This window comes from Staurois parvus, unplaced genomic scaffold (genome assembly GCF_062004578.1).
Source record: "Staurois parvus isolate SC_StPar_1 unplaced genomic scaffold, SC_StPar_1.0 ptg002062l, whole genome shotgun sequence".
Classification (NCBI taxonomy): Eukaryota; Metazoa; Chordata; class Amphibia; order Anura; family Ranidae; genus Staurois; species Staurois parvus.
This window is the reverse complement of record NW_028319858.1, coordinates 118,206-146,069: the sequence shown is the minus strand read 5'-3', so window position 1 is coordinate 146,069 and position 27,864 is coordinate 118,206. Positions and strand designations below refer to the sequence as shown.

Sequence of the window (27,864 nt, the reverse complement as noted above, 5' to 3'; positions counted from 1 at the left end):
CTAATTATATTTTGTATCATTTTATTGATCTGCTAATTGTATTTTGCATCATTTTATTGATCCACTAATTATTTATATTTTGTAGCATTTTATTGATTCACTAATTATATTTTGCATCATTTTATTGAGCCAATAATTATATTTTGTATCATTTTATTGATCTGCTGATTATTTATATTTTGTATCATTTTATTCATCCATTAATTATATTTTGTATCATTTTATTGATCCCCTAATTATATTTTGTATCATTTTATTGATCCCCTAATTTTTCATATTTTCTATCATTTTATTCATCCATAATTATATTTTGTATCATTTTATAGAGCTGCTAATGATTTATATTTTGTATAATTTTATTGATCTGTTAATTATATTTTATATAATTTTTCTGATCCCCTAATTATTTATATTTTGTATAATTTTATTGATCTGTTAATTATATTTTATATAATTTTTCTGATCCCCTACTTATTTATATTTTGTATCATTTTATTGATCCACGAATTATATTTTATATAATTTTTTTGATCCGCTGAATATTTATATTTTTTATCATTTTATTTATCCATTAATTATATTTTGAATCATTTTATTGATCTGCTAATTGTATTTTGCATCATTTTATTGATCCACTAATTATTTGTATTATTTTATTCTTCCATTAATTTATTTTGTATCATTTTATTGATCCGCTAATTATTTTATGTTTTGTATCATTTTATTCCTCCATATTTATTTATATTTTGTATCATTTTATTCCCCTATAATTATTTATATTTTGTATCATTTTATTCCTCTATAATTATTTTATGTTTTGTATCATTTTATTCCTCCATATTTATTTATATTTTGTATCATTTTATTCCCCTATAATTATTTATATTTTGTATCATTTTATTCCTCTATAATTATTTTATGTTTTGTATCATTTTATTCCTCCATATTTATTTATATTTTGTATCATTTTATTCCTCTATAATTATTTACATTTTGTATCATTTTATTTTTCTATAATTATTTATATTTTATATCATTTTATTCCTCCATATTTATTTATATTTTATATCATTTTATTCCTCTATAATTATTTATTTAATTAAAAGTGTAAAAAAAAAAAAATCAAAGAATCATTTCAACGAATTAAGAATTTTTTTTTTTTTAATCATACTGAGAATTTCCAGCGTGATGGAGAGCCTGCGTGCGTAGCATGCGTGACCGTGGCGTGTCTATCACGTGTTGGGTGTCGTGGAAGGATTTTACATTCCGTGGTCACATGGAGTCCATCAAGCCGACCGTTTCCAGAATCTTTTTTTGAATTGGGGGTTCCAAGCTCCGCCCACCGATGCTGATTGGTTGATCTTCTTCCTCTTCTCCGGGGAAGGAGGGGCCGCTGACAACGATCGCACCGTCCAGGGATGGGGGTGGGGTTGGGGGTGTGCCCATGATGACCTGGGCTCACTGGAAGTGTCCAAAGTCAATGAACTCTGGAGGAGCAGCAGGAGGGAACGCAGCGCCAGAAAGGGGGCGGGTCATTCAGCAAATGCGATTTTTCTTCGTTTGGAGGTTCTGATCGATTTTATTTCAATTTTTTTTTCTTTTTGTTGGAAATCTTGAGTTGCGCTTTATAGACGGGTTCCCCCTCCCCCGCCATGACACCTCACTTGGGGGTGTTCCTGGAACCCTGCGGGGATTCGGTCCTGAACGTCGCCTCCCTGCGTTCCGTCGTCTGCTCGCCACCCGCCGTCGCTGAGCGCGGTCTGGGGGATATCGGCGTGGAGGCGGAGCTCAGACCCTCGAAGAGGAAATATTCCGCGTTGCTGTAACTGCCGCAACAGATGCTGGCGGGACGTCGTCTGGAACAATAAAGACAATTCAAATAAAAAAATCCTTCAAAGAGGCAACTGTTTGTTCTTTCCTCGGAGTTCCCCTTTAAGTCAGAATTAGACCCGACCCCCCCCCCATATTATCCAGAAGGGGAGGTGCTCTGTAGTCCTGTCCTGGGGGGGGCAACAATTCTCCACCATCAGGGCCACAGCTGGACTATCATGTGCCCAAAGAGTCAAGGCCAGCTACTTGCACCCCCCCCCCCCCCCGAAAAAAAGGCTACTTTACCCCTCCCCCGTACCCTCCTCCCCCTCAAATTTTCCACCCTAGCAAAAAGTCCTCTCCCCCCAAATCCCCCCTCCTAGCACAAACCCCCCCATTCCCCCCCAACAAATTCCCCCCCAAGCCCCCCTCCCAACACAAATCCCTCCAATCTCGTCTTCTAGCACAACCCCCCCCCAGCACAATCCCTCCCCCTCAACAGAAATCCCCCCCCCCCCAATCCCACTGCCCTAGTGCAGATTCCCCCTCTGTCCCTTCCAAACATAATTCCCTCCCCCATCCCCTCCCCCAACCCCTCCTCTATCACAAATCCCCCCCCTACTACACAACCCACCCCAATTCCCTCTCCCATCATAACCCCCCCAAATCCCCCCTCCCCCAAGTCCCTCCTCCCAACACAAATCCCCCCAATCTCTTCTAGCACAATCCCCCCCTAACAGAAATCCCCCCCCCTGGGGGGGTCAATGTGTTGGGCTCAGTTCTCACAATTTACATTTCAGCCATTTCTGCATTGCGTTTTGCATCGTGTTTTTGCCGCGTTTTGCAACTTTTAATGCGTTCTTGAAACATTTCTGATGCATTTTTGCCATGTTTTTAATGTGTTTTTGATGCATTTTTGCCGCTTTTTTTTTTTTTGCAAAAATGCATAAAAAAACATAAAAAAAACTCCCTCCATGCTTTTCTGCAGCGTTTCCATTGAAGTCTAAAGAACCAAAAACACAACTTTTTTGCGTTCCATAAAAGTCCCCGCCCCTTTCCAAACAACGCCCCGGGGTGAAAACGCGGAGATGCGGTCCCGTAGGGAACGGAACGGTCTGTACGGGGTTTCTGCAAAACGCTGTGAATCGCGGGTTGAATAAAAAAGTAAAAAAAAAACAAAAAACGCATCTCAGCGCATGTAGAAACGTAACGCAACGCAGAATTCTCGTGCGGAAGAAAAGAATTGGGAACGCCATGTCTGGTGTTTGTGTTGTATTTTCGGACGACTTCTGTACTGAATACATGAAAATTGTTCGATCCGATGTGGTACCAGAAAATGTCCGCGCTCGTCCCTTCGGATGTTGTCGCAGGAATTGTCGTGGTCGGCTCTCAAAAGCTGCGCACTAACGATCGATGATCGGTCCTCGTATGGAAATTTACGTACGATTTTCTGTGTGTACGCAGTTTTCTCCCCCCCCCCAGAAGATTTACCCCCCCTTCCCCTCCAGAGAATTCCCTTCCCCCCCTCCGGAGGATTCCCTTCTCCCCCTCCAGAGGATTTCTCCCCCCCTCCAGAAGATTCACGCCCCCTCCCCTTACGGAGGTTCTCCCCCCCTCTAGAGGATTTCCCCTCTCCTCCAGAGGATTTCTCCCCCCCTCCAGAAGATTCACTCCCTCCAGAGGATTTAACCTCCCTCCCCCTCTGGATTTACCCCCTCCAGAGGATTTCTCCACCCTCCAGAGGATTTACCCCCCTCCAGAGGATTTCCCCCCCCCTCCAAAGATTCACCCCCCCTCCCCCTCTGGAGCTTCCCCCCCTCCAGAAGATTCACCCCCCCCTCCCCCTCCGGAGCTTCCCCCCCTCCAGAGGATTTAACCTCCCTCTCCCTCTGGATTTACCCCCTCCAGAGGATTCACCCCCCTCCTCCTCCGGAGGTTCCCCCCCCCTCCAGAACATTTAACCCCCCCTCCCCCTCCAGGGTTTCCCCCTCGAGAATTTCTCCCCCCCCTCCAGAGGATTTGCCCCCCTCCGGAGGATTTCTCCCCTCTCTGCCTCCAGACTGTGGGCGGGGTTTTAGGGTCATGTTACCACCATGATTCGCTGTGGCGGTGGTCACATGATCGGGAAAGGTCCCTATCGAAAGAGGAGATCGGGACCTTTCCGTCGGTGCCAAGGGGTTAATGACATCCCGCAACAGATCGCAAAACGCCATGCGGGTGTGAACCCGGGCTCAGTGTTCTGATGAGGAAAGTTGCAGGGTCTGCATCCCTTTAGAAGTATTTCATGTGATACCAAAGGTTCAAAAAAAAAAAAAAAAGAAACACGTCACACTTCCCGGCCCCGTAATGGTTTTGCACAGAGCAGCCCCCGATTCTCCTCTTCTCGGGCCCTGACCCCTCCCTCCAGCAAGCAGCTCTTGTGTGCTCGCTCCTGAGCCCACCAACCACTCCCTCCAATGGACAGGAGCCAATGTCCCAGCCAATGAGGAGAGAGAGAAGAGGAGGTAAGGGACCGCACAGGTAAGTAGAACACTTTATTTGAACCAAAAAACCAGTCCTTACTACCAGTTTAAGGTGCCCTCTCCTGCCTCGTCCCACCAACCGGTGACCACCATGTCCAGAGGTGGACTTTAATGGTGGCCATGTGAACCTGATGGCGTTTTGTTGCTCAGCGGCATCTAAAAATGTAGATAGCAAATACTACCCCTCCCCCCCCAAAAAAAAAAAATCACAGGTTCAGGTGAAATTTGCCTTTTTGTGCCTCATCATCCACCCCAGTGTTTCCACCTGAAGGTCCGAAATTCCTCATCTACATTTGACTTGATATAGAACTATGTTCGATGTATTCCCCAGAAACAAATCAGGAAAAGCCCCGTTCCTGGAACCTCTTGTACAAATGTAAATATTTGAGCTTTATGACATCATCAGAGAGAGAGGGGCGTACCTGCCGGAACGTCTAGAGGGCCGCGATGTCGGAGAGTCACAAGGAGAACCAGGAGAACATGTTTTCTTGGTGGAATTTTCGATACCTGTGGATAAAAGGGAAACAGATGACATTCAGATTTGCTAAATTGCTACATTGTTTGCTGCCATCTCTATACACTGTATGGTCAAAAGGTACGTGACCTCCCCCCCCCACGAGGTTGGAGGAGCCCAATTGTCTCCAATGCCTTTGAATGAAGGGGTATTACCAGGACCCTTCACTGGAGAAACCTGAGCAAATGATGGAGGTCAGGTGTCCCCATTGAAGGGTCCTGGTGATCCTCCATCATACAAAGACATTGGAGACAATTGTGGTCTTCGAGCCTTGTGGTAGCAGTTTGGTGAAGACCCTTTTCTGTTCCCCCATGACTGTCCCCCCGTGTACAAAGCCAGCTCCATAAAGACATGGAGGACCAGTTTGGTGAAGACCCTTTTCTGTCCCCCCATGACTGTCCCCCGTGTACAAAGCCAGCTCCATAAAGACATGGAGGACCAGTTTGGTGTGGAGGAACTCCAGTGTTCTGTACAGAGCCCTGACCTCAACCCTTCTTTTGGAAGACCTTTGGTATAAGGTCTTCCCCTCCACCATCAGTACCTACATTTAACTCTATGGAACACCTCTGGCATGAGGTCTCCTCATCCCAAAGGTGCTCAAGTAGGTTTGAGGTCATGGAGGAACTCGAGAGTCCAGCACAGAGCCCCGACCTCAACCCTACGTTTGGAAGACCTTTGGAATCAGGTCTTCTCATCCAACATCAGGACCTACATTTAACCCCTCTGGCATGAGGTCTTCTCACCCCAAAGGTGCTCAAGTAGGTTTGAGGTCATGGAGGAACTCGAGAGTTCAGCACAGAGTCCCGACCTCAACCCTACGTTTGGAAGACCTTTGGAATCAGGTCTTCTCATCCAACATCAGGACTTACATTTAACCCCTCTGGCATGAGGTCTTCTCACCCCAAAGGTGCTCAAGTAGGTTTGAGGTCATGGAAGAACTCGAGAGTTCAGCACAGAGCCCCGACCTCAACCCTACGTTTGGAAGACCTTTGGAATCAGGTCTTCTCATCCAACATCAGGACCTGCCCTTAACCCTACAGAACCCCTCTGGGATGAGTTCTTCTCATCCCAAAGGTGATCAGTAGATGTAAGGTCATGGAGGAACTTGAGTGTCCTGGACAAAGCCCCGACCTCAACCGTACTGAACACCTTTGGGATGAATTGGAATGCCGATGGCGAGCCATGTCTTCTCATCCAACATCAGTACCTGACCTCACACAAGTTCTTACAGACACCCTCCAAAATCTTGTGGAAAGTCTTCAAAGAAAAGTGGATGATGGTATAGTAACAAAGCAGCAATTCTATTAATGACCATGGTAGGGGGAGAGGGGCAACGTCAATTTAATGGCCATGGGGGGAGGTGAGAAATTCCATATTAATGGGTATGGGAGGGCCTCTCCATATTAGTAGGAATGGGGCATGCAACAAGCTCAGATAGGTGTGATGGTTGGGTGTCCACCAACATTTGATCATAGAGTATAGAATTTTAATACGGTATATTCTCGAGTATTCTTGCCTTTCTCAGCTTCTCTGTTGATCATACTGGGGCTCCTGTCTGGGTTCATTTTTGGATATTGGGTCACTCTTACTTTGCCTCTCAACGATCCCGTTTCTTCTCCACGTTGGGACAGAAACACTTGAAACTGATGATCGGTATTGCTGTTGGCTGGGAGCACCGACACACAACATTCGCCTAGAAACAGTTGAAATCAAATGAGACGACAAATACAAGTTGTTCGCCAACACACTATATTCCTGCATTGAGCAAAGATTTGTGTATCCATAAGTCAAACCAAAACTCATACCAAAGGTTTCTCCACCATCCGTTGGTCGGATACTAAGAAGCAAATGTCCAGTAAATGTGTCTCCACCAACCAATGTTATCTGTGAGGAATACAAATCTTATGTAAGGTAAAACATACGGCTTCAGGTAGATGCACAATGAGGGCAAACGATTCTAGACACCTGACCACCAAACCCACATTGCTGTATATGGCCAGAAGTATGTAGTCACCAGTCCAAATGATGGAGTTCAGATGTCTCCAGTGAAGGCTCCTGGTACTCCATCATACAAAGACATTGCAGACAATTGTGCTCTCCCATCCTTGTGGTAACAGTTCGGTGAAGACCCTTATCTGTTCCCCCATGATTGTCCTCTGTGTACAAAGCCAGCTACATAAAGACATGGTTTGACCAGTTTGGTGTTGAGGAACTCGAGTGTCCTGCCCTGACCTCAACCCTACTTTTTGGAAGACTTTTGGTATAAGGTCTTCTCACCCAACATCAGTACCTGCCCTTACCCTATGGAACACCTTTGCTATGAGACCTGGCTCACAATCGGTGTTCCAATTCATTCCAAAGGTGCTCAGTAGCTTTGAGGTCATGGAGGAACTTTTGTGTCCTGCACAGTGCCCTGACCTCAACCCTACTTTTGGAATCTGGTCTTCTCATCCAACATCAGTACTTGCCCTCAATCCTACTAAACACTTTTGGGATCAAGTTTCCAATGGTGTTCAGTAATCTGAGGTCCTGGAGAAACTCAAGTGTCCTGCACACAGCCGTGACCTCAAACCTGCTGAACACCATTGGGATGAATTAGGAAGAAATAATTGCAAGCAAGCTCCATAAAGACATGGTTTGACCAGTTTGGTGTGGAGGAACTCGTGTCCCCTGACTTCAAACCTACTGAGCACCTCTGGGATGAACTGGAATGTCAATTGTTAGCCAGGCCATTTTTTTTTAGTGCCCAACGTTGGGCCTGATGTGTTGATACCAGGTTTTCTCATCCAACATCAGTACCTGACCTCAACCTGAATGCTCTTTTGGTGAATGGGCACAAATACCCACAGAGTGTCCTGCACAGAGCCCTGACGTCAACACTTCTGAACACCTTTTGGATGAGTCAGGGAGAGCTAATTGCAAGCAAGCTCCATAAAGACACGGTTTGACCAGTTTTCTGTGGAGGAACTTTTGTGTCCCATGACTTCAAACCTACTGAGCACCTTTGGGTTTAATTGGAATGCCAAGTGCAAGCCAGATCTTCTCATTTGACCAGTTTGGTGTGGAGGAACTCGTGTCTCCTGACTTCAAACCTACTGAGCACCTCTGGGATGAACTGGAATGCCGATTGTTAGCCAGGCCATTTTTTTTTAATGCCCAACGTTGGGCCTGATGTGTTAATACCAGGTCTTCTCATCCAACATCAGTACCTGACCTCAACCTGAATGCTCTTTTGGTGAATGTGCACAAATACCCACAGAGTGTCCTGCACAGAGCCCTGACGTTAGCACTTCTGAACACCTTTGGGATGAATCAGAGAGAGCTAATTGCAAGCAAGCTCCATAAAGACATGGCTTGACCAGTTTTCGGTGGAGGAACTTTTGTGTCTCATGACTTCAAACCTACTGAACACCTTTGGGTTGAATTGGAATGCCAAGTGCAAGCCAGATCTTCTCATTCAACATCATGAACTCAGTTTGAATGCTCTTTTGGCGAATGTGCACAAGCCATAACCTCAACCCTACAGATCACTTTTGGGATGAATGGGAATGCCAATGGTGACCTAGGTCTTCTCATCCAACATCATGAGCTCTGACTTCAAACCTACTGAGCACCTTTGGGATTAACTGGAATGCCAATTGTTAGCAAGGCCATATTGTTAATGCCCAACCTGGTGCTTGATGTGTTGACGCCAGGTCTTCTCATCCAACATCAGTACCTGACCTCAACCTGAACGCTCTTTTGGTGAATGGGCACCAATACTCACAGAGTGTCCTGCACAGAGTCCTGACGTCAACACAACTGAACACCTTTGGGATGAATTGGAATGCCAAGTGCAAGCCAGATCTTCTCATTCAGCATCATGAGCTCTGACTTCAAACCTAATGAGCACCTTTGGAATGAACTGGAATGCCAATTGTTAGCCAGGCCATTTTTTTTTAATGCCCAACGTTGGGCCTGATGTGTTGATACCAGGTCTTCTCATCCGACAATAGTACCTGACCTCAACCTGAATGCTCTTTTGGTGAATGGGCACAAATACCCACAGTAGTGTCCTGCACAGAGCCCTGACGTTAGCACTTCTGAACACCTTTGGGATGAATCAGAGAGAGCTAATTGCAAGCAAGCTCCATTAAGACATGGCTTGACCAGTTTTCTGTGGAGGAACTTGTGTCCCATGACTTCAAACCTACTGAGCACCTTTGGGTTGAATTGGAATGCCAAGTGCAAGCCAGATCTTCTCATTCAACATCATGAACTCAGTTTGAATGCTCTTTTTGGCGAATGTGCACAAACCGTAACCTCAACCCTACGGATCACTTTTGGGATGAATGGGAATGCCAATGGTGACCTAGGTCTTCTCATCCAACATCAGTACCCGACCTCACAAATGGGCACAAATTCCTACAGACGTGGAAAATCTTCCCAGATGGGTGGAGGATGTTGTGGCCAAGGGGAGCAAAAAGGCGGACAACTCCATTGTAAAGGTCATGTGGGGAGGGGGGGCAATGCCATATTAATGACCATGGTTTTGGGATGGGATGCCCAACAAGCTCCTATAGGTGTGGTGTTCAGGTGTCCACCAACATTTACCCCCCGTAGAGTATTATTCACACTCTTTATTTCTCACCTCGGGTAAGTCCTGCTCTGACCATCCCAGCTTGACAAAGGCAGATCCCTCCGTACTGTGGGCACTATTCACATTACTCTGTAGACCATCTACAATATTCCAGGAAAGAGAAAAAAAGTAAGCGAGCAAATGAAAAGATACGAGGGGGGCCTTCGGTATTTTGAACGAGATCTCTGCAGCTCATAATTCCACTTCTACTCGGTATGATGTGCAAAAAAAACCACAGGAACAGGGGAGGTCAACAGGATTGAACCCCACGCCCAACCCCACCATATACTTCCCTTCGATACCTAGGAGCCAAAAGAAATGTCCTGTACTTCCAGGTATGGAGCGCGTGACTCATACCATGTGACACGGCTGGGCCAATCATCGTTTTCATCATTGTCCATGGCCATGTCAAACTATGGCTCCAATCAGCAGAGTCATGAGCTTTTGCCGATTTCTAGGCTGTAGCTGTGACTGAAGGGTTGGTTGGACCTCTGCAGCAAGGCCTCTGCTTCCACACAGAGCATGGTGGTCCTTCCCTGCAGCATAGTGCGGGGCAAAGGATTTCCTTCTCTCGATGGGGTTGCTTTTCAGGAGACTGTGAATTTACGGGATTGATATACATATTTCCTCTGTAATGACCTCCATGGGGGCACTTGGAGGAGCTATGAGGACCGGACCGGCGATATATAACCAATCGCTAATAATAATCAATAAAGACCAGACCGGGGTTGTCACCCATCACTGGTCTATCCAAAAAAAAAAATGTCCTCTTTTTGGTCATCTAGGGCAGTGGTCTCCAAACTGCGATATGGGGGCCAGATGCGGCCCTTTGCCTCTCTTTATCTGGCCCTTGGGCACTATTACATAGTCCACTGACACCAACAATGGGGCATAATTCCAGTCATGGACACCAATAATGGGCACTATTCCTCCCACAGACACCTATGAAAGGGCACAGTTCCTTCTACTGACACCAATAATGAGGCATAATTATTTTCATTGATACCAACAATGGGACACTATTCCTCCCACTGATACCAATGATGGGGCACTATTCCTCCCACTGACACCAATGATGGGGCACTATTCCTCCCACTGACACCAATGATGGGGCACTATTCCTCCCACTGACACCAATGATGGGGCACTATTCCTCCCACTGACACCAATGATGGGGCACTATTCCTCCCACAGACACCTATGAAAGGGCACTATTCATCCCACTGATACCAATGATGGGGCACTATTCCCCCCACTGATACCAATGATGGGGCACTATTCCTCCCACAGACACCTATGAAAGGGCACAGTTCCTTCTACTGACACCAATAGTGAGGCATAATTATTTTCATTGATACCAACAATGGGACACTATTCCTCCCACTGATACCAATGATGGGGCACTATTCCTCCCACTGACACCAATGATGGGGCACTATTCCTCCCACTGACACCAATGATGGGGCACAATTCCTCCCACTGACACCAATGATGGGGCACTATTCCCCCCACTGATACCAATGACGAGGCACTATTCCTCCCACTGACACCAATGATGGGGCACTATTCCTCCCACTGACACCAATGATGGGGCACTATTCCTCCCACTGACACCAATGATGGGGCACTATTCCTCCCACTGACACCAATGATGGGGCACTATTCCTCCCACTGACACCAATGATGGGGCACTATTCCTCCCACTGACACCAATGATGGGGCACTATTCCTCCCACTGACACCAATGATGGGGCACTATTCCTCCCACTGACACCAATGATGGGGCACTATTCCTCCCACTGACACCAATGATGGGGCACTATTCCTCCCACTGACACCAATGATGGGGCACTATTCCTCCCACTGACACCAATGATGGGGCACTATTCCTCCCACTGACACCAATTATGGAGCACTATTCCTCCCACTGATACCAAGGATGGGGCACGATTCCTCCCACTGACACCAATTTCTACTCCCATTGGCCATAGCCCGGCCCCCCCAAACTCTCAAGGGCAGTAAACTAGCCCTTCGTTTTAAAAACTTTGGAGACCCCAGATCTAGGGTACATTTAAAGGGTCATGTAGCCCACCTCCTTCCCCCACCTTCTCCAGGCACAAAGGGGTCTGAACCCCGAATGGCCAGGACTGAGCAGGAACAGAACCTTCTTACCCTTCAGGCACAGAGACTTGAACTCTACACACGCTCTGGAGCGGCTCGGGGTTTTCACGATGGACTCGATGTGCAGAAATCTCAGCGTGTACCTGCAATCTGGGAACGAACACAGAACACAGAAATGAAGGCAGGAAACTAGAGGGGAGCGATTCACATGAATGGGGAACGATTCCCCTCCGAGCCTCACCTCCCTGGGACATAAAATTCAGGCCGATCTCAAACGTGGCAAAAACCGGAGCGTGGTCGCTGCTCACAATATCATCGGTGCAACCTACGAAGAGAAGGAAACAGATATAATCGATGTGCAAATGATCGAACATTCACCCGGCCTTCACGAACAATCCCCGTAATGTGTCCAGTAGGTGCATTTCCTTTGGCAATCAGCGCCATCTAATGGCCGTAATGTGATATTTCCCAGAAATGTCTCCATCGGGAAAATACTACATTATGGCCACTGGATGGCGCTGTTGGCGATAGGAAATGCACCGGAGGACCAGTGGTACCCAGGGGCGGACTGACCATTTGCCCGAGGGCCCGGGGTCAGTGGGGATGAGATGCCCCTGGTACCTTTTTCATAGGCTTTTTTGTGTTTGGGCAAGGACACAGGGGCCCCATGACCCCCTATCGCCCGGGGGCCCCATGAGTTGTCAGTCCGCCCCTGGTGGTACCCCCTTATCCATGGCCCTATGTGTGGGGGCTCATGTGTGGGGCAGGCATGTTGGTTCTCACCGTATGAAGTGCATTTAACCTCAGTGTCCGGGTAACATGTCCATAGGATTCGATCGCTCCAGGATGGTGCAGCTAGACGAGTCTAGAAGAAAATGCAACATAAAGCAACTCTGAAGATAATGGAGGCCAAGCATCATATAATATAGATTTACATCGATCAACACACACCCCTGACCATCACACCTATATGAGCTCGTCGGAAATCCCATTCCAAAACCATGACCATTAAAATGCAGTTGCTCCCCTCCCCCCATGGCCATTGTGAGGTCAGGTACTGATGTTGGATGAGAAGACCTGGCTCACGAATCAAGCCCCACATCAGGCACCCAAAAAATATGGGTTCCAATTCATCTCGAAGGTGTTCAGTAGGGTTGAGGTCGGGGCTCTGTGCAGGTTCCTCCAGGACCTCCAACCTACTGATCACCTTTGGGATGAGAAAACCTCATACTGAAGGTACATACAAAGCAGAGTTGAGGTCAGGGCTCTGTGCAAGATGCTCAAGTTCCACCAGGGAATCACACCTACTGAATAACTTTGGGATGAGAAAACCTCATACCAAAGTTGTTCCGTAGGGTTAGGAGCAGAAATTGATGTTGGGTGAGAAGACCTTATACCAAAGGTCTTCCAAAGTAGGGTTGAGGTCAGGGCTGTGTGCAGGACACGAGTTCCTCCATGACCTCAAACCTACTTAGCATCTTTGGGGTGAGAACTCATACCAAAAGTGTTCTGTAGGGTTATGGGCAGGTACAGATGTTGGGTGAGAAGACCTTATACCAAAGGTCTTTCAAAAGTAGGGTTGAGGTCAGGGCTCTGCACAGGATGCTCAGGTTTCTCCAGGACCTCAAACCTACTGATCACCTTTGGGATGAGAAAACCTCATACCAAAGGTATTCCATAGGGTTAGGGGTAGGTATGGATGTTGGGTGGGAAGACCTAGGGTCTTTCAAAAGTAGGTTTGAGGTCAGGGCTCTGTGCAGCATGCTCAGGTTCTTCCAGGGCATCATACCTACTGAATAACTTTGGGATGAGAAAACTTCATACAAAAGGTGTTCCATAGGGTTAGGGGCAGGTATGGATGTTGGGTGGGAAAACCTAAGGTCTTTCAAAAGTAGGGTTGAGGTCAGGGCTCTGTACAGGACACTTGAGTTCCTCCATGACCTCAAACCTACTGAACACCTTTGGGATTAGAAGACTTGATCCCAATGCTGTTCATTAGAGTTGAGGGCAGGTACTGATGTTGGATGAGAAGACCTTATACCAAAGGTCTTCCAAAAGTAGGGTTGAGGTCAGGGCTCTGTGCAGGACAAACCTACTGATCACCTTTGGGATGAGAAAACGTCATACCAAAGGTGTTCCGTAAGGTTAGGGGCAGGTATTGATGTTGGGTGAGAAGACCTAAGGTCTGTCAAAAGTAAGTTTGAGGTCAGGGCTCTGTGCAGGATGCTCAGGTTCCTCCAAGAACTCAAACCTACTGATCACCTTTGGGATGAGAAAACCTCATACCAAAGGTGTTCCATAGGGTTAGGGGCAGGTACTGATGTTGGGTGAGAAGGCCAAAGGTCTTTCAAAAGTAGGGTTGAGGTCAGGGCTCTGTTTAGGATGCTCAGGTTCCTCCAGGGCATCACACCTACTGAATAACTTTGGGATGAGAAAACCTCATACCAAAGGTGTTCCATAGGGTTAAGGGCAGGTACTGATGTTGGGTGAGAAGACCAAAAGCCTTTCAAAAGTAGGGTTGAGGTCAGGGCTCTGTGCAGGACGCTCAGGTTCCTCCAGGGCCTCAAACCTACTGATCACCTTTGGAATGAGAAAACTGATGTTGGGTGAGAAGACCAAAAGTCTTTCAAAAGCAGGCTTGAGGTCAGGGCTCTGTGTTGGACACTTGAGTTCCTCCAAACCATAATTTTATGGAGCTGGCTTTGTAAATAAGGGACAGTCATGGTGGAACAGAAAAAAGTCTTCACCATACTGTTACCACAAGGTTGAAAGACCTCAATTGTCTACAATGTCTTTGTACGATGAAACATTTACTGGGAACACCTGAACTCCATCAACTGGAGGGAGCACATCATTTTGGCCATATATCCAGTAGTAGTTGGTCACATTCAACTGGACTTGTTCTGTAATGTAAGTTTTTGTAGCTTCTGCACAGTTCTAATGAGTGTCAGGAAGATACCCAAACAATCCTTTTCTTGGACAATCAACATCTGTCTATGAACAGGGTGGTTGGATGAAGGTGTTGGTGCTATCTGTGTGGGTATAAATGTTGAGGTGTCTTCCTGACACTCATTAGAACTGAAGAGGTATCTTGGAGGAGCTACAAAACATCTTCAACATTCCAGAACTAGTCCAGGTGAATGCGACCAACTACTACTATTTACATCAGCCATTCTCAACCAGGGTTCCTCAAGAGGTTTCTAGAGTTGTTGCTGACTGACCTCTCATCTGATGGTGCCTAGATAGTTCCGGGTCCAAAGCCTTTTGGCAGAGCCAGCAGCATGACACCAATGATCATTTTAGCTGTCTGAAAGGGTGGCACAAGGAGGGATTTCTTCCCTGACCATTAAAGTCAAAGCATTTTTCTCACTGACCCCCAATAACTTAAGTCTCAAGGAAGCAATGCCAAAATGAATCATTATTTCAAGGGTTCCTGCGGAGTAAAGGACGGTTTACACCACAACCAGGATGAACGAGAACCCTCACGAACATGAGTGGTCACAACAGAGCTAGTAGTAGTTGGTCACATTCAGCTGCACTTGTCCTGGAATGTTGAAGATGTTTTGTAGCTCCTCCAAGATAACTCTTCAGTTCTAATGAGTGTCAGGAAGTCACCCCAACATTTATACCCACACAGATAGCACCAACACCTTCGTCCAACCACCATGGGATGCCAGAAGACAGATGTTGATGGTCAAAGAAAAGGGTTGTTTTGGTATCTTCCTGACATTCCTCAGAACTGTGCAGAAGCTAATGACTGTCAGAAGGCAACCCCAAAATTTATACCCACACAGATAGCACCCATACCTTCGTCCAACCACCATGGGATACCAGAAGACAGATGTTGATGGTCCAAGAAAAGGGTTGTTTGGGTATCTTCCTGACACTCCTCAGAACTGTGCAGAAGCTAATGACTGTCAGAAGGCAACCCCAAAATTTATACCCACACAGATAGCACCCATACCTTCGTCCAACCACCATGGGATACCAGAAGACAGATGTTGATGGTCCAAGAAAAGGGTTGTTTGGGTATCTTCCTGACATTCCTCAGAACTGTGCAGAAGCTAATGACTGCCAGAAGTCACCCCAACATTTATACCCACACAGATAGCACCCATACCTTCGTCCAACCACCATGGGATGTCCAAGATGGTCCAAGAAAAGGGTTGTTTGAGTATCTTCCTGACATTCCTCAGAACTATGCAGAAGCTAATGACTGCCAGAAGTCACCCCAACATTTGTACCCACACAGATAGCACCCATACCTTCGTCCAACCACCATGGGATGCCAGAAGACAGATGTTGATGGTCCAAGAATAGGGTTGTTTGAGTATCTTCCTGACACTCCTCAGAACTGTGCAGAAGCTAATGACTGTCAGAAGGACATATGGAATATCTTCCTGACATTCAATAAACCTGAAGAAGTGGATTGGAGAAGCTACAAATTGTCTGACGGATGGTGGCCAACTACTACAAGATATACCATGACTGGGATCAACGAGACCTTCAAAGACCTTGAAGTTTGTATGACAAGACAGACATGGACAACATTCTCTGAACACGATGTACAAATGGATCTCACTCCGCCGGTCTTGGCCTTTTGCAGATCGTATCATTTTTCTCACTGACCCCCAATAACTTAAGTCTCAAGGAAGCAATGCCAAAATGAATCATTATTTCAAGGGTTCCTGCAGAGTAAAGGACGGTTTACACCACAACCAGGATGAACGAGAACCCTCACGAACATGAGTGATCACAACAGAGCTAGTAATAGTTGGTCACATTCTGCTGGACTTGTCCTGGAATGATGAAGATGTTTTGTAGCTCCTCCAAGATACCTCTTCAGTTCTAATGAGTGTCAGAAGTCACCCCAACATTTATACCCACACAGATAGCACCAACACCTTCATCCAACCACCAAGGGATGCCAGAAGACAGATGTTGATGGTCCAAGAAAAGGGTTGTTTGGGTATCTTCCTGACACTCCTCAGAGCTGTGCAGAAGCTAATGACTGTCAGAAGGACATATGGGGTATCTTCCCGACATTCCTTAAAACGTGGATTGGAGAAGCTACAAAACGTCTGATGGATGGTGACCAACTTCTACTGGGATCAACGAGACCTTCAAAGACCTTGAAGTTTGTATGACAAGACAGACATGGACAACGTTCTCTGAACACGATGTATGAATGGATCTCACTCCTCCAGTCTTGGCCTTTTGCAGATCGTATGTGCGAGAACCTCTTTCGTAGCGGCACGTTGGAGGAAAGGTGATTGGCTCCTCTTCTGTAAATAAAGATCCACAGTGAAGACACACATCGATACGTTGTAACACGAACATTTACTAAAACGCGACTTCCGCTGCGTACGCGGGATATGGAAAATACGCGGGGAGGCAGGAGGGCGCAGTATAAGGGGGGGCAGGAGGGCGCAGAATGGGGGGAGGCAGGAGGGTGCAGAAAGGGGGGAGGCAGGAAGGCGCAGTATGGGGGGGGAGGTAAGAGGGTGCAGAATAGGGGGAGGCAGGAGGGTGCAGTACGGGGGGGAGGCAGGAGGGTGCAGTATGGGGGTTGGCAGGAGGACGCAGTATGGGGGGAGGAAGGAGGGTGCAGTACAGGGGGGAGTCAGGAGAGCACAGTACAGGGGGGGTCAGGAGGGCACAGTACAGGGGGAGTCAGGAGAGCACAGTACAGGGGGGATCAGGAGGGCACAGTACAGGGGGGGTCAGGAGGGCACAGTATAGGGAGGAGTCAGGAGGGGACAGTACAGGGGGGGTCAGGAGGGCACAGTACAGGGGGGGTCAGGAGGGCACAGTACAGGCGGGGAGTCAGGAGGGCACAGTACAGGGGGAGTCAGGAGGGCACAGTACAGGTGGGGTCAGGAGGGCACAGTACAGGGGGGGTCAGGAGGACACAGTACAGGGGGAGTCAGGAGGGTACAGTACAGGGGGAGTCAGGAGGGTACAGTACGGGGGGAGTCAGGAGGGGACAGTACAGGGGGGGTCAGGAGGGTACAGTACAGGGGGGAGTCAGGAGGGCACAGTACAGGGGGGAGTCAGGAGGGGACAGTACAGGGGGGGTCAGGAGGGTACAGTACGGGGGGAGTCAGGAGGGCTTAGTACAGGGGGATCAGGAGGGCACAGTGCAGGGGGGGTCAGGAGGATGTAAGCAGCCCCCCCTCCATGTGTTTCTGATGTACAGAGAACGGCATGCCAAAGCGCAGCACACAGTACACAGCATGCTGGGAAATGCTGAGCGACTTACTGAATCCCAGGAAGACTTTCTTCTTCTCCCTCTCCTGGTTCAGCTGATCGACAGGAAGGAGAAGCTGCTGCTGCCCGCTGTACACGCACTGCAGAATGTCCTGTGTGGGGGGGAGGGGAGGGATCAATCAACGGATTTCTGGCAGGATCAGCAGATCATTTTTTTAGCACCTGCAGCACTTTGAACCTCTACATGGCGAGCGCGCCCTAACGCCCGCATCCCGCGCAATCGTGTCTGCAGTGCGCCAATGTTCTGCGCTCCGAGCGCTCTCGCTGCACGCTGACCTCTCCTGATTGGACGAGGTTCACACCTTTGCAGTCTGCGTTTCATCCCTTTCTGCACGGCGTTTTGCGTTGCATTTTGCGATTTTGCACTCGTGTTTTTTTATTGAAATTTTGCAGTAAAAAAAAAAAAAGGACGACCTTATACACAGAGGCTTCACATGCACTTGCGTTTTTGATGCGTTTTACGGTTTCTTTCTTGTTGCTAGGCAAATTTAAAATGCAAAACGCAGCAAAACCACATTAAAAACGCACGACATGCTTTCCATTGAAGTCTATAGGCCGGGTTCACACTGATGCCGAGCAGCACATCGCATGGGAACCGCACCGCATTCCTGGGAAATCACATGCGAATTCTGTGCGGTGCGATCGGAGCTTTGTATGGCTCAAATCGCACCAAAACTGCAACAGAAATATGCAGGACCCTTTTTTTGGTCGGCACCAGAATCGGATCGGATGGAATTCACACTGGTAATCGAATCGCAATCATTTCACACATCGCACTGCGTTTTGTGAAATGATTTCGGGGTGTTGTTATCTGAACATACACACCCGCAGTGGTTCGCATGAAGGGGGTGCGAATCTGATGCTGTGCGGAAATCGCACAGAAAATGCTACAAATTCTCACAGGAAACAGCAAATTCCCACAGAAAACGCAGCAAATTCCCACAGAAAACAGCAAATTTGTACAGAAAACGCAGCAAATTCACACAGAAAATGCAGCAAATTCGCACAGAAAACGCAGCAAATTCGCACAAAAAACGCAGTAAATTCACACAGAAAACGTTGCAAATTCGCACAGAAAACGCAGCAAATTCACACAGAAAACGCAGCAAATTTGCACAGAAAATGTTGCAAATTCTCGCTGAAAATACAGCAAATTTGCACAAAAAACGCAGCAAATTTGCGCAGAAAACGCAGAAATCTGCACAGAAAATGCAGCAAATTTGCACAGAAAACACAGCAAATTCACACAGAAAATGTTGCAAATTCTCACAGAAAACACAGCAAATTCACACCAAAAACGCAGCAAATTCTCACAGAAAACACAGCAAATTCACACCAAAAACGCAGCAAATTCGCACAGAAAACGCAGCAAATTCGCACAAAAATCGCAGCAAATTCGCACAAAAAACGCAGCAAATTCACACAGAAAACGCAGCAAATTCGCACAGAAAACAGCAAATTCGCACAGAAAACGTTGCAAATTCTCGCTGAAAATACAGCAAATTTGCACAAAAAACACAGCAAATTTGCACAGAAAACGCAGAAATCTGCACAGAAAATGCAGCAAATTTGCACAGAAAATGTTGCAAATTCTCACAGAAAACACAGCAAATTCACACCAAAAACGCAGCAAATTCTCACAGAAAACACAGCAAATTCACACCAAAAACGCAGCAAATTCGCATAGAAAACGCAGCAAATTTGCACAAAAAACGTTGCAAATTCGCACAGAAAACGCAGCAAATTCGCGCCAAAAACGCAGCAAATTCACACCAAAAACGCAGCAAATTCGCACAGACCTGAGATTTCAGGTGAGATTTTTTTATGCGATTTCAGGTAAGATTTGCAAATTGAAATCGTACCTGAAATCGCATCTAATGAATGTGAACTGTCAGTGTGAGATTTGCTGCGGAGCAATTTCTAAAGTCGTCCTCGTGTGACTTTTTCTGCGTTTTTTTGCGATTTCACAGACGTAGAATAGAAATGGAGTCACGCGGTGCCCGCTTGCTCCCGAGCTGTGTGTCTATGGAGTCCCGCGGTGTCCGCTCGCTCCCGAGCTGTGTGTCTATGGAGCCACGCGGTGTCCGCTCGCTCCCGAGCTGTGTGTCTATGGAGTCACGCGGTGTCCGCTCGCTCCCGAGCTGTGTGTCTATGGAGTCACGCGGTGTCCGCTCGCTCCTGAGCTGTGTGTCTATGGAGTCACGCGGTGTGTGCTCGCTCCCGAGCTGTGTGTCTATGGATTCACGCTGTGTCCGCTCGCTCCCGAGCTGTGTGTCTATGGAGTCACGTGGTGTCCGCTCGCTCCCGAGCTGTGTGTCTATGGAGTCACGCGGTGTCCGCTCGCTCCCGAGCTGTGTGTCTATGGAGTCATGCGGTGTGTGCTCGCTCCCGAGCTGTGTGTCTATGGAGTCACGCGGTGTCCGCTCGCTCCCGAGCTGTGTGTCTATGGAGTCACGCGGTGTGTGCTCGCTCCCGAGCTGTGTGTCTGTGGCCCCGCACAGGAATCGTCGGCTCCTACCTGCACCGGCATCTCCAGCTTGTAGTTCAAGTCTCCCGCCCAGAACAGGTAGGAGAGTCGCAGAGGGAGCTGGAAACCGCGCAACGCCTCGTCTCCAAGGAGCAGCCCTCGCAGGATCTCCCCGAAACTCTGATTCCTCCTGAAAAGAGACGACCAGTGAGAACAGCGCCGCCCCCAGGACTGAACGGAACTACAGTGAGCCCTAGGATCCGTCCCAGAGATCACATGGTACAGGGCCATTCACAGCAGCCTTGTACCATGTGACAAGCTGTGACCAATCACAGCTCACTCAGTATTTCTCAGCGGCTGCAGGAATGAGAAGTGATTGCTTTTACAGCATGACAGGGTAAAAAAAAAATCCTGATCATCCCCCACAAGTGGTACAGTGTCATTATCGTGGGTGGGGTATGTAAAAAAAAAAAATACATACATGAATAAAAAATTTTACATAAAAAAAAAATGCAATTTAAAAAATTTTTAAAATTATATATATATTTTTTTTACTAGATTAATAGATTTTTCTTTTGGCCTAGATCTATGAAGAAAGATTATTTGCCAAGTTTTAAAAAAATATATTTTTTTAAGAAAAATGTTGGTCATTTTTTCATTTATATAAAAAAAAATAAAAAAAAACCCCACAAGTAGTACAGTGTCAGTATGGTGACAATGTACTGTTAGGGGGTTGGTGTGTAAAAAAAGTAAATATATACATGAATAAAAAATGTTACATAAAATAAAAAAAGTTTAAAATTATATCTTTTTCTATATAATTATTTAGGGGTTTTTTTTACCAAAAAATGTAGCAGAATAGATTATATCTTAGATTTATGAAGAAAGTTTATTTGCAAAATTTCAAAAAAAAAAAATATTTTTTTCAAATTTTTCAGTCTTTTTTTCATTTATATAACAAAAAAACCCTGCAAGTAGTAAAAAAAATACATAAATCAATAAATATCACATAAAATAAAAATGTAATTTAAAAAATAGTTTCAAATTATATTTTTTCCATATAATGATTTGGGTTATTTGTTTACCAAAAAATGTAGCAGAATAGATTTTGTCCTAGATTTATGAAGAAAGATTATTTGCAAAATTTTACAAAAAAATTTTTTTTTTCAAAATTTTTAGTCTTTTTTTCATTTATATAACAAAAAAACCACAAGTAGTATAGTGTCAGCATAGTGACACTGTACTGCTAGGGTGTTAGTATGTAAATAAAAAAAAATCAATAAATGTTACATAAAATAAAAATGCCAAAATTTATAAAAAAAAATAAAAAAAAAAAACATTTCAGTCTTTTTTCATTTATGTAACAACAAATAAAAAACCCACAAGTAGTAAAAAAAATACATAAATCAATAAATGTTACATAAAATAAAAATGTAATTTAATATTTTTTTTAAATTATACATTTTTTCTTTATAATGATTTTGTTTTGTTTTTTTTACCAAAAAGTAGTAAAAAATATACATAAATCAATAAATGTCACATAAAATAAAAATGTAATTTAATATTTTTTTTAAATTATACATTTTTTCTTTATAATGATTTTGTTTTGTTTTTTTACCAAAAAGTAGTAAAAAATATACATAAATCAATAAATGTCACATAAAATAAAAATGTAATTTAAATAATTGCTTAAAATTATATTTTTTCTGTATACTGATTTGGGTTCTATTTTTTTACCAAAAAAGCTAGCAGAATAGATTTTGGCATAGATCTATGAAGAAAAATTATTTGCCACAATTTACAAAAAAAATTTTTTTATAAGAAAAATGTCGGTCTTTTTTTCATTTATTTAAAAATAAATTTAAAAACCCCAACTAGTACAGTGTCATTATCGTGGGTGGCGGTATGTGAAAAAAAAAATACATACATGAATAAAAAATTTTACATAAAAAAAATGTAATTTAAAAAATTGTTTAAAATTATATATTTTTTCTATATAATGATTTGGGTTAATTTTTTTTTTTTTTTACTAGATTAATAGATTTTTCTTTTGGCCTAGATTAATGAAAAAAGATTATTTATTTGCAAAATTTTACAAAACAAATTTTGTTTTTTAAATTTTAGGTCTTTTTTTTCAATTAGATAATAAAATTTTTTTTAAAAACCCACAAATAGTACAGTGTCAGTATGGTGAAAGTGTACTGCTAGGGTGGCAGTATGTAAAAAAATAAAATAAAATAAAAAATGTTACATAAAGTAAAAATTTAATATAAAAAAATTGTTTAAAATTATATATTTTTTCTATATAATGATTTGGGTTATTTTTTTTTTTTTTTACTAAAAAAAGGTAGAAGAATAGATTTTGGCCTAGATTAATGAAAAAAGATTATTTATTTGCAAAATTTTACAAAATAAATTTTGTTTTTTAAATTTTAGGTCTTTTTTTCAACCCACAAGTAGTACAGTGTCAGTATGGTGAAAGTGTACTGCTAGGGTGGCAGTATGTAAAAAAAAAAAAGTTACATAGTAAAAATGTAATTTAAAAAAATTGTTTAAAATTATATATTTTTTTCTATATAATGATTTTTTTTTTTTTACTAAAAAAGGTAGAAGAATAGATTTTTGCCTAGATTTATGAAGAAAGATTATTTATTTGCAAAATTTTACAAAACAAATTTTGTTTTTTAAATTTTAGGTCTTTTTTTCATTTAGATAATAAAAAAATTTAAAACACCCACAAGTAGTACAGTGTCAGTATGCTGAAAGTGTACTGCTAGGGTGGCAGTATGTAAAAAAATATAAAAAAAAAAATGTTACATAGTAAAAATGTAATTTTGAAAAATTGGTTATTTTTTTTTTTCTCAAAAAGGTAGAAGAATAGATTTTTGCCTAGATTTATGAAGAAAGATTATTTATTAGCAAAATTTTACAAAAACAATGTTTTTCTTTTCAAAATTTTTGGTCGCTTTTTCATTTATACAACAAAAAATAAAAACCCACAACTGGTACAGTGTCAGTACATACTACACTAGGGTGGTGGTATGTAAAAAAATAAATGCATACATGAATAAAAAATGTTAAATACAATAAAAAATTGTTTAAAATGATATATTTTTCTATATAATGATTTGGAATATTTTTTTTACCAAAAAATGTAGCAGAATAGATTTTGCCCTAGATTTATGAAGAAAGATTATTTGCTAAATTTTACAACGAAAAATAGTTTTTTTCAAAATTTTTGGTCTTTTTTTTATTTTTATAACAAAAAATAAAAAAAACCTACAAAAGTGGGTACCTAAAATACCTAAATCAATAAATGTCACATAAAATAAAAATGTAATTTAAAAAATTGTTTAAAACTATTTTTTTTTTTATATACTGATTTGGGGTTTTTTTTCAGTCTTTTATGTAACAAAAAATAAAAAACCCACAAGTAGTAAAAAAATACATAAATCAATTAATGTCACATAAAATAAAAATGTAATTTAAAAATTAGTTTAAAATTACATATTTTTTCTATATACTGATTTGGGTTCTTTTATCCTACCAAAAAAGGTAGCAGAATCGATTTTGGCCTAGATCTATGAAGAAAGATTATTTGCAAAATTTTACAAACATTTTTTTTTCTAAATTTTCAGTCATTTTTTTCATTTATATAACAAAAAATAAAAAAAATCCACAAGTAGTAAAAAAAAATACATAAATCAATAAATGTTACATAAACTATGTAAATGTAATTTAATAATTTTTTTTTAAATTATATATTTTTTCTATATAATGATTTGGGTTATTTTTTTTACAAAAAAAGTAGCAGAATCGATTTTGGCCTAGTTCTATGAAGAAAGATTATTTGCCAAATTTTACAAAAAAATATTTTTTAAAGAAAAATTTTGGTCTTTTTTTCAAAAATAAATGAAAAAAAACCCAACTAGTACAGTGTCAGCATGGTGACACTGTACTGTTAGGGTGGTGGTATATAAAAAAATAAATACATACATGAATAAAAAATGTTACATAAAATTAAAAAATGTTTTAAATAATATATGTTTCTATATAATGATTTGGGTTATTTTTTTTTACCAAAAAATGTAGCAGAATAGATTTCGGCCTAGATCTATGAAGAAAGATTATTTGGCAAAATTTACAAAAAAATATTTTTTAAAAAAAATTTTTGGTCTTTTTTTATTTATATAACAAAAAATAAAAAAACCAACAAGTAGTAAATAAAAAACATAAATCAATAAATGTCACATAAAATAAAAATGTAATTTAAAAAATTGTTTAAAATTATATATTTTTTCTATATACTGATTTGGGTTATTTTTTTTACCAATAAATGTAGCAGAATTGATTTTTTCCTAGATTTATGAAGAAAGATTATTTGCAAAATGTTACAAAAAAAATTTTTTTTTTTCAAAATTTTCAGTCTTTTTTTCATTTATATAACAAAAAAAAAACACAACTAATACAGTGTCAGCATGGTAACACTGCACTGTTAGGGTGGTGGTATGTAAAAAAAATAAATACATAAATAAAAAATTATTTTTTAAATTTTCTGTCTTTTTTCAGTTATATAACAAAAAATAAAAAAAAACCCAAGTAGTATAGTGTCACCTAGGGTGTTAGTATGTAAAAAAAAAATCAATAAATGTTACATAAAATAAAAATGTAATTTAAAAAATTGTTTAAAATTATATATTTTTTCTGTATACTGATTTGGATTTTTTTTCTACCAAAAAAGGTAGCAGAATCGATTTTGGCCTAGATCTATGAAGAAAGATTATTTGCCAAGTTTTAAAAAAAATATTTTTTTTTAAGAAAAATGTTGGTCATTTTTTCATTTATATAAAAAAAAATAAAAAAAAAACCACAAGTAGTACAGTGTCAGTATGGTGACAATGTACTGTTAGGGGGTTGGTGTGTAAAAAAATGAATATATACATGAATAAAAAATGTTACATAAAATAAAAAAAATGTTTAAAATTATATATTTTTCTATATAATTATTTAGGTTTTTTTTTACCAAAAAATGTAGCAGAATAGATTATATCTTAGATTTATGAAGAAAGATTATTTGCAAAATTTTACAAAAAAAATTTTTTTTTTCAAAATTTTTATTTTTTTTTTCATTTATATAATAAAAAAACCACAAGTAGTAAAAAAAATACATAAATCAATAAATATCACATAAAATAAAAATGTAATTTAAAAAATAGTTTCAAATTATATTTTTTTAATATACTGATTTGGGTTATTTGTTTACCAAAAAATGTAGCAGAATAGATTTTGTCCTAGATTTATGAAGAAAGATTATTTGCAAAATTTTACAAAAAAATTTTTTTTTTCAAAATTTTTAGTCTTTTTTTCATTTATATAATAAAAAAACCACAAGTAGTATAGTGTCAGCATAGTGACGCTGTACTGCTAGGGTGTTAGTATGTAAATAAAAAAAAATCAATAAATGTTATATAAAATAAAAATGCCAAAATTTATTAAAAAAAAACAAAAAACATTTCAGTCTTTTTTCATTTATGTTAGAACAAATAAAAAACCCAGAAGTAGTAAAAAAAAATACATAAATTAATAAATGTTACATGAAATAGAAATGTAATTTAATATTTTTTTAAAATTATACATTTTTTCTTTATAATGATTTTTTTTTTTTTTACCACACAGTAGTCAAAAATATACATAAATCAATAAATGTCACATAAAATAAAAATGTAATTTAAATAATTGCTTAAAATTATATTTTTTCTATATACTGATTTGGGTTCTATTTTTTTTACCAAAAAAGCTAGCAGAATAGATTTTGGACTAGATCTATGAAGAAAGATTATTTGCCAAAATTTACACAAAAAATGTTTTTTTCAAAAATTTCAGTCTTTTCTTCATTTATATAACAAAAAACCCACAAGTAGTATAGTGTCAGCATAGTGACGCTGTACTGCTAGGGTGTTAGTATGTAAATAAAAAAAAAATCAATAAATGTTACATAAAATAAAAATGCCAAAATTTATAAAAAAAAAAAAACAACATTTCAGTCTTTTTTCATTTATGTTAGAACAAATAAAAAACCAACAAGTAGTAAAAAAAATACATAAATCAATAAATGTTACATAAAATAAAAATGTAATTTAAAAAATTGTTTAAAATTATATATTTTTTCTATGTACTGATTTGGGTTATTTTTTTTACCAATAAATGTAGCAGAATAGATTTTTTCCTAGATTTATGAAGAAAGATTATTTGCAAAATGTTACAAAAAAAAATTTTTTTTTTCAAAATTTTCAGTCTTTTTTTCATTTATACAGCAAAAAAAACAAAACACCACAACTAATACAGTGTCAGCATGGTAACACTGCACTGTTAGGGTGGTGGTATGTAAAAAAATAAATACATAAATAAAAAATTATTTTCAAAATTTTCTGTCTTTTTTGATTTATATAACAAAAAATAAAAAAACCCCAAGTAGTATAGTGTCACCTAGGGTGTTAGTATGTAAAAAAAATCAATAAATGTTACATAAAATAAAAATGTAATTTAAAAAATTGTTTAAAACTATATATTTTTTCTGTATACTGATTTGGATTTTTTTTTTCTACCAAAAAATGTAGCAGAATAGATTTTGGCCTAGATTTATGAAGAAAGATTATTTGCAAAATTTTACAAAAAAAAATTATTTTTTTTTCACAATTTCTTTTTTTCATTTCATAAAATAATATATTTTTCTATATAATTATTTAGGGTTTTTTTACCAAAAAATGTAGCAGAATTTCCTCTCTGATGCCCCCCTCACCACCTGCCCCCTCAACCCTATCCCCTCACAACTCCTATAACCCCCCTCCCCCTCCATCCTACGCTCCCTCACCCACATCTTCAATCTCTCCCTCTCCTCCGGCACTTTCCCCTCCCCCCTGAAACATGCACACATCACCCCCATAGTTAAGAAGCCCTCCCTGGACCCCAATGACCCGAACAACCTCAGACCCATCTCCCTGCTCTATTCACATCCAAACTCCTCGAGCGCCTCGTCTACACCCGCCTGAGCGCCCACCTCAACGACAACAACCTCCTCGATCCCCTACAGTCCGGCTTCCGTCCCCTACACTCCACCGAAACCCCCCTACACTCCACCGAAACCCCCCTACACTCCACCGAAACCGCCCTACACCCCACCGAAACCGCCCTACACCCCACCGAAACCGCCCTACACCCCACCGAAACCGCCCTACACTCCACCGAAACCGCCTTACTCAAACTCTCCAACGACCTGCTAACCGCCAAAGCTAATGGCCACCACTCAGTGCTCCTACTCCTTGACCTCTCTGCCAATCCCTCCACTGGCCTCCACTCAGTGTCCTCCACCCCCCTCTGCCAATCCCTCCACTGGCCTCCACTCAGTGTCCTCCACCCCCCTCTGCCAATCCCTCCACCGGCCCCCACTCAGTGCCCTCCACCCCTCTCTGCCAATCCCTCCAGGTCCTGATCTTGAATGAGAAGACCTTATACCAAAGGTCTTCCAAAAGTAGGATTGAGGTCA

The 27,864-nt window shown here is 41.5% G+C and overlaps 1 protein-coding gene across 1 annotated transcript in view; it reads right to left on the bottom strand.

Annotated features, from left to right (window-relative positions):
* Window positions 1-1,143: 1,143 nt before the first annotated feature.
* LOC149432889 (phosphatidylinositol 3,4,5-trisphosphate 5-phosphatase 2-like) overlaps window positions 1,144-27,864 on the bottom strand; it is a 31,996-nt gene continuing 5,275 nt past the window's right edge. The window contains exons 2-12 of the mRNA XM_089664832.1: window positions 20,373-20,511; window positions 17,847-17,946; window positions 16,784-16,869; window positions 12,368-12,449; window positions 11,826-11,909; window positions 11,636-11,734; window positions 9,476-9,564; window positions 6,651-6,729; window positions 6,362-6,538; window positions 4,754-4,838; window positions 1,144-1,856 (exon numbers count right to left, since the gene is read on the bottom strand). Of these exons, the coding sequence (XP_089520958.1) occupies window positions 1,661-1,856; window positions 4,754-4,838; window positions 6,362-6,538; window positions 6,651-6,729; window positions 9,476-9,564; window positions 11,636-11,734; window positions 11,826-11,909; window positions 12,368-12,449; window positions 16,784-16,869; window positions 17,847-17,946; window positions 20,373-20,511 (1,216 nt within the window). The 3' untranslated portion in view covers window positions 1,144-1,660. The remainder of the gene's footprint in view (window positions 1,857-4,753; window positions 4,839-6,361; window positions 6,539-6,650; window positions 6,730-9,475; window positions 9,565-11,635; window positions 11,735-11,825; window positions 11,910-12,367; window positions 12,450-16,783; window positions 16,870-17,846; window positions 17,947-20,372; window positions 20,512-27,864) is intronic.